General features: G+C 42.7%; 1 protein-coding gene across 2 annotated transcripts in view; it reads right to left on the bottom strand.

Moving 5' to 3' along the window:
- Positions 1–7,487, bottom strand: part of LOC122982442 (6-phosphofructo-2-kinase/fructose-2,6-bisphosphatase-like) — a 28,213-nt gene extending 20,726 nt beyond the window's left edge. For both annotated transcript variants that reach the window (XR_006403450.1, XM_044351722.1), the window contains exons 1-4: positions 7,045–7,487; positions 5,655–5,780; positions 5,225–5,321; positions 3,616–3,682 (exon numbers count right to left, since the gene is read on the bottom strand). Coding sequence is in view for 1 of the 2 variants with exons in the window: in XM_044351722.1 (XP_044207657.1) it covers positions 3,616–3,682; positions 5,225–5,321; positions 5,655–5,780; positions 7,045–7,135 (381 nt within the window). In the remaining variant the exon portion in view is untranslated. The remainder of the gene's footprint in view (positions 1–3,615; positions 3,683–5,224; positions 5,322–5,654; positions 5,781–7,044) is intronic.
- Positions 7,488–7,500: the final 13 nt, after the last annotated feature.

Here is a 7,500-nt window from a genome sequence, read left to right as displayed (position 1 = left end):
TATCGTCAAAGACAAAAACAACGTCTGCAGCTACGGAGAAAAAGACCTTAAAGGACGAGTTCACAGTTTATGAGTCAGTCGGTCAAATGAACATTAAACCTGTTTTTCTTGTTTGGATCATTCCTGCTGTTCACGACCGTTAAAGGATCCTTCTTAACGACTTAATAACTTCTTTCATCACACTCGTACCTGCTCGTCTACTTGACAGTTTGTACTGCGTCTCTGTCCTCTCACAGTCGTAAGTGGCTTTGAATAAATCATCTGAATGTAAATGTAAAACTGTGAATCAACTTGAGCTTGAAAAAAATAATTAATTATTTGGCCGAACCTGGATATAGATGAGAACGAAAAGAGGATTATTTTTATAATAAGTAAGTAAAATGTATTTATATGGCACTTTTCACAGACAGTCGTCACAAAGTGCTTTACATGAGCATGATAAAATGATATAAAAGGATATGATATGATGATAAAATGTCAACTACTTACAGGAAATACTCACATGTCTGTCTAAAAAGGTGTTTTAAGCTGCTTCTTTAATGAATGAGCAGAATCAGCAGACCTTAAGGCTGCAGGCAGACAGTTTCATAGTTTAGGTCTTGCGTGGGTGCGTGGGACAGAGTGTATGGGTGTAGTAGATCAGCGACATAGACAGGAGTCTGATCGTGCAGAGCTTTGTAAGTAAGACTGAGAATTTTGAATTGAATCCTAAAAGCAACAGGAAGCCAATGAAGAGTTTTAAATAAAGGAGTAATATATGACCGTCTGTTTGACCTGGTCAGTAGTCTTGCAGCAGCATTTTGGATTGTCTGCAGACGATCGACAGCAGATGTACTACGTGAGGTAAATAGTGCGTTGCAGTAGTCAATGTGAGAAGAAATTAAAGCATGTATAATCATTTCTAGTACAACTGATGAAACTACAGATCTCAGTAATATTTCACAAGTGGAAAAAGCAAGACCTGGTAAGCTGCTTTACATGAGTGTCAAACAACAAGGACTGATCAAATATTACCCCTAAATTGCGCAGGCTGGATTGGACAGCAGAGAAAAGAGGCCCAACACTTTTTATAATCCCAGGGGCAACATTTTCTGGGGCGAAAACCAGGACCTGTCTAATCAGCATTGAGCTGTAGGTAGTTTTCTGCTGTCCAATCATTAATAGCCTTAAGACAGTCCAGGAGCCTGGACAACCTGAGAGAGACAGTAGGTTTGAAAGAGAAATGGAGTTGATATCGTCAGCATATAAATGATAGGCAACATCAAAACTACTGATTATCCGTCCCAATGGCAGCAGATAAAGAGAAAATAGTAGGGGCCCCAGAACCGTACCTTGCGGGACACCGCAAGAGAGCGGAGAGGAGTCAGACACTGAGTCACCAACAGAGACGGTAAAACTTCTGTCAGTAAGATAAGATAAAATCCAGTCCAATGCTGTGCCTGATATACCCACCCAATCATGTAAACTCTTCATCAGGACATGATGGTCTACTATGTCAAACGCAGAGCTGAGGTCAAGTAATACTAATACAGAACAGTTTCCGCATCAGAGGACATTAAAATGTCATTAGAGACCCTGAGAGGAGCAGTTTCAGTAGAGTGCTGTTTCCAAAAACCAGACTGAAACTTATCATGAATACTGTGCCTCTCCAGTGCAGCAGTGAGTTGATCTGCCACAACCTTCTCTAGACAAGAATGGAAGTTTAGATATGGGCCTGTAATTCTTGGGCAGGGCAGGATCTAAGTTAGGTTTCTTTAATACAAGCTGGATAACAGCATGTTTAAGATAAGATGGGACACATCCTGAAGACACTGAGGAGTTGACAATGGCTGGTATAGTGAGGCTGATAATTGGTAAAACTTTCCTAATCAATGCAGTCAGATCTTGTAAGCTAATTGGTTGGAGAGACTCCAGAAGCAGAGAAGATAGAGTGAGTCTGGAGCAGGGCGGGCACATCCTAGGATGAATAGTGGATCTAATAGCCATTACCTTATCCACAAAAAAGGTAAGAAACTTGTTACAATCTTCTCTAGAGAAATGGTATGTGGAGGGCGGCACTGAAACAATGTTATTAATAGTGTCAAATAAAATCCTAGAATCTAATCCTAGAAATTAAAATGGCAAAATAAGCAGTCTGGGCTGCCTTAACTAGTGCATTGACAGAATAGCGGAGGTCTTTAAGCTGCAGGTGATGCACCTCTTGCTTTCCATAATCGTTCTGTACTGCGACACTTCTGTCTCATGCAGCGTACAGTATTGATCATCCATGGAGAGGTGTTACCGATAGCCACTTTGTCCAATAACATGGAGCAATGCTCATTAAAAGACTTCATTAAAAACTCTACAGATCAACTGCACTCTGAGTAATTATTCTGGAAGGCAAAGTTCTTCTAGGACACAGAGGTCCAAAGTATGGCCACCTGAAAATGGCGCCTGAAACGTGTTGTTTGAAGTTAAAAGATTCAGTAGTATTAATAAATTCAGTGGCTACAAGGTCAGTGGCATCATCGATATGCAGGTTAAAATCACCAACCAATAAAACCTTGTCCAGTTTAATAATAGAAGTTAAAGATCTGTAAATTCAGATAAAATCTGGCCTGCTGGACCAGGAGGTCAATAAATTAAAACACAAAAAAACAGCTTTTGCCGACCAACTTTAGTCAGTGGTAGTTCAACAGCAAGACCTCCACCACGGCCAGACGGGCGTGGAGTCCCAATATATGAACAGTCAGTAGGTCAAAGTTCAGTTAAATGGAAAAATTCCATATTTCATTGCCAGTCACTGAGTACGTGGGCCTCGTGTGACACAGAGCGAGCATTAATCAAACATGTTTTGATTGAGGAAGTTGTGTTGTAAACGGCACAGGGGGTTTTGGGCGTGCGTGCAAGTGGACGGGTTACTCGCGCACCACGGCGATCCCGACCATGACAGGATGTGATTCTGACCGGGATGCTCATAGGCATGGGAGTGGAAACAGAGACTGGTGGGATAGTAGCAGGAAACCCTCCGAGCCTAAAGGGGGAGCTGGTGTGGTTTGTAGAGCAGGGAGAATCTTGCAGGTGGAGACCGGAAGTGACCAGGAGTGGATGTGCGTTGTAGGGAAGTCAGGACGAGAAGGAGTTCCAGATATTGAAGAGCAAATTGTCTCTAAAAGTGCATGAGCTCAGGTGGTTGGGGTGAATTATGGGTTTGTGGTTCTTACAGAAGAACTTTAGTGTTTTTATTGTGGAACAAACAGTGCAGGCGACACGCTGTAGATCTGCAGCCTGTATGTTACTGTGTATGTTGTAAAGTACACACAGTTATTGTAGTACAACGTTGTACTTACAGAGGAATGTTTTCAGTAGATGAGATAACTACAGTCATACAGCTGAACTGAAAACAGGACTATCTGTCTGACAGCCAATGACCAGACTGCTCAGTTCATCACGCTGTCGCTACGCGTTACGTAAAAACAACCCGCAGTATGCTGTAACTACTGCACTGGTTCACTGTTAGTACAAATAATTACACTGTAAATTGGGAATAAATTCGCTGTGCGTAGTGGTGTTATCCCAAGTTTTAATTCTTATACAGCATGAGAGAAATAAAGGATGTAATAAGACTTCACTCACCACCACCTGCCCCTGCTCTGTGCTGAAGTAGTCACACACGTCTTTCATCGCAGCGACGGCACAGGCCCTGTGCACACAAGGAACACATGAATACTGCAGAGTACTACAGAGTACTGCAGAGTACTGTAGTATACTGCAGAGTACTGCAGAGTACTGTAGTATACTGCAGAGTACTACAGAGTACTGCAGAGTACTGCAGAGTACTGTAGTATACTGCAGAGTACTGCAGAGTACTGTAGTATACTGCAGAGTACTACAGAGTACTGCAGAGTACTGCAGAGTACTGTAGTATACTGCAGAGTACTGCAGAGTACTGTAGTATACTGCAGAGTACTACAGAGTACTGCAGAGTACTGCAGAGTACTGTAGTATACTGCAGAGTACTACAGAGTACTGCAGAGTACTGTAGTATACTGCAGAGTACTGCAGAGTACTGCAGAGTACTGTAGTATACTGCAGAGTACTACAGAGTACTGCAGAGTACTGCAGAGTACTGTAGTATACTGCAGAGTACTACAGAGTACTGCAGAGTACTGTAGTATACTGCAGAGTACTGCAGAGTACTGTAGTATACTGCAGAGTACTACAGAGTACTGCAGAGTACTGCAGAGTACTGTAGTATACTGCAGAGTACTGCAGAGTACTGTAGTATACTGCAGAGTACTACAGAGTACTGCAGAGTACTGCAGAGTACTGTAGTATACTGCAGAGTACTGCAGAGTACTGTAGTATACTGCAGAGTACTACAGAGTACTGCAGAGTACTGCAGAGTACTGTAGTATACTGCAGAGTACTACAGAGTACTGCAGAGTACTGTAGTATACTGCAGAGTACTGCAGAGTACTGCAGAGTACTGTAGTATACTGCAGAGTACTACAGAGTACTGCAGAGTACTGCAGAGTACTGTAGTATACTGCAGAGTACTACAGAGTACTGCAGAGTACTGTAGTATACTGCAGAGTACTGCAGAGTACTGTAGTATACTGCAGAGTACTACAGAGTACTGCAGAGTACTGCAGAGTACTGTAGTATACTGCAGAGTACTACAGAGTACTGCAGAGTACTGTAGTATACTGCAGAGTACTGCAGAGTACTGCAGAGTACTGTAGTATACTGCAGAGTACTGCAGAGTACTGCAGAGTACTGTAGTATACTGCAGAGTACTACAGAGTACTGCAGAGTACTGCAGAGTACTGTAGTATACTGCAGAGTACTACAGAGTACTGCAGAGTACTGTAGTATACTGCAGAGTACTGCAGAGTACTGTAGTATACTGCAGAGTACTACAGAGTACTGCAGAGTACTGCAGAGTACTGTAGTATACTGCAGAGTACTACAGAGTACTGCAGAGTACTGTAGTATACTGCAGAGTACTGCAGAGTACTGCAGAGTACTGTAGTATACTGCAGAGTACTGCAGAGTACTGCAGAGTACTGTAGTATACTGCAGAGTACTACAGAGTACTGCAGAGTACTGCAGAGTACTGTAGTATACTGCAGAGTACTACAGAGTACTGCAGAGTACTGTAGTATACTGCAGAGTACTGCAGTAATATAATGGGACAAGATGTGACGTCAGTGTTTGAGTCCCTGCAGCTGAAGGTTCTTACTTGCGTATCTTCATGGCCTCGGCGTTGTCGGGTCTGAAGAACTCAAAGCTGTTGTAGGAGCGAGTGGCGTCTCTCCTGTACTGACCCACGTTAAACACTAGAAAAGCAGAAAAGATGTTTCAGTTGTCTCATTAGTTAGATTATTTAAAGGCACAGCCACGCTCGCTGCTCCGTCAGGCTGGACAAAGTGGTGTTTTGAGCTAAGTGCTAACGTTGACATGCTAACTTCTGCCTGATATCTAAACTTTTCTTTTCGGTCTCAGCAGCTCGTTGATCATATGAACATCAACGGGGTCTCTGATAGTTAAAATGTCCTACAAATTAACTGTTAAATACCTGAAAATTACTCCGAACAACAAACTCCTCTGCAGCTGTAAGTGTGAATGCAGGTTCAGAGAACATGTGATCCTGTAGGTGAGTCATGTGATACCTTTGGTTGTAACTCCGATCCAGTTCAGGTATCTGGTGAGCTTCTTGGAGATGTAGGTCTTCCCTCGCGCTGGGAGTCCCACCATCACTATCATGGTCGGCGAGTTGGTGAACTGAGGCACCGATGCTGAAACACAAAACACAGATGCTGGTTTCCATGGAGATCACAGGTCTGAGCGGAGGGAAGCTGGTGTCTGAGCTTTAACTGATGTAAAGTAAAAAAATAACCTTTACATGATTTAAAAAATGTGAAAATGATTCTTCCAGCTTCTGCAACATGTTTTTCTTTCATGTTTGTGTGTAAACTGAACATCAACAAGCTGTTTATGTCATTTAATGAATAAAGGGAAACGAGTGGATGAAGATCCAAATGATTCTGAACATTAAAGATCCCTTCAGACGTGTTTGAAGATATAAAAATACTCAGACTAACAATGTGTGTCTGATGTGGTTTTTCCACAAAAAAGTCCAATTACCTCCTTTCAAACTCTTGAAAACAAACCTCCTCCTCCTCCTCCTCTTCCTCCTCCTCCTCCTCCTCACTGAAAATCTGAATAAATTTCATGTCTACAGTTTTCCTGCTGGACAGAAGATGTCTGCTGCTTCACTGTAAAGTTTATCTCAGTGTTTGTTGACTGGAGGCTTCAAGTTTCTACATCACACCGTGTACGTTGATACTGGACCCTGATTGGCTCAGAACTAGCTGTGATGTCACATCCTGCTCGTAGGTCCAGCTGGTAAACTGAGATTTAAGGGGAGCTCAGAGAAACTCTCCTCCTTCAGAACAACATCCAGCAAGATGCAACTATTAGTCGATTAATTGATCGACAGAAAATTATAACACCAACTATTTTGATAATTGATTAATCATTTTGAGTCATTTTTTAAGAGAAAAAAGTCCAAATTCTCTGATTCCAGGTGAAATAAATATGAATAAGTAAATATCAAATATGAATATTTCCTGGTGTCTTTAGTCTCTGTGACAGTAAACTGAAGATCTTTGAGTTGTGGACAAAACAAGATATTTGAGGACTTAATCTCTGGGAAACACTGATCCACATTTTTCAACATTTTATGACATTTTATGACCAAACGCTTAATTGATGCATTGAGAAAATAATCAACAGATTAATAAATAATGGAAATAACTGTTAGTTGCAGACACACACACACACACACACACACACACACAGTGTGATGTTAGCAAAGCTTCGGGGTGAACGGCCTTCAGGTCGCTCAGAGGCTGAAGCTCTGAAGCCACAAACATTTTACGAGCTAAGTCACACTGAACTGATTCAACCTAATGTGATGCACAAGCAGCAACATGTCAGGCTGACACACAGGTACAGGTGTGTGTGTGTGTGTGTGTGTGTGTGTGTGTGTGTACTCACAGCCTCTGCGCTGGCTCATCCTGCTGTTCATCCATGGGACCCAGGTCTTCTCCAGAGGATTCTGGGTAAGTGTGTGTTGTGTCTGTGACATGACTTCAGCAGTGTGTGTGAGTGTGTGTACCTCTATGTGTGTGTGTGTGTGAGAGAGAGTGTTGGACAGGTGGAAGTGAAGAAGAGCTCTCCAGACAAGCGTACAGATTTTGAACTTTCTCACATGATGTCAGAGGGGGAGGAGCCGGAGTCTTTAGTGAGTCAGCACACCTGTTGGGTGGCTGCAGAGCACTGAATGTCTCTGATTGGTCAGGTTACCTGTCAATCACATGAACTGCTCTGGTAACATCCACCAATCACACAGTGCAACTCTAAAGGAAAGCACTCTCTGACCCGGCTGTCTGACTTTCCCTGTGTGTGTGAGTGGGTGTGTGTGTGTGTGTGTGTGTGTGTGTGTGTGTGTGT

Source organism: Thunnus albacares, chromosome 5 (assembly GCF_914725855.1).
Source record: "Thunnus albacares chromosome 5, fThuAlb1.1, whole genome shotgun sequence".
Taxonomy (NCBI): domain Eukaryota; kingdom Metazoa; phylum Chordata; class Actinopteri; order Scombriformes; family Scombridae; genus Thunnus; species Thunnus albacares.
This window is presented reverse-complemented; position numbering and strand designations above follow the sequence as displayed.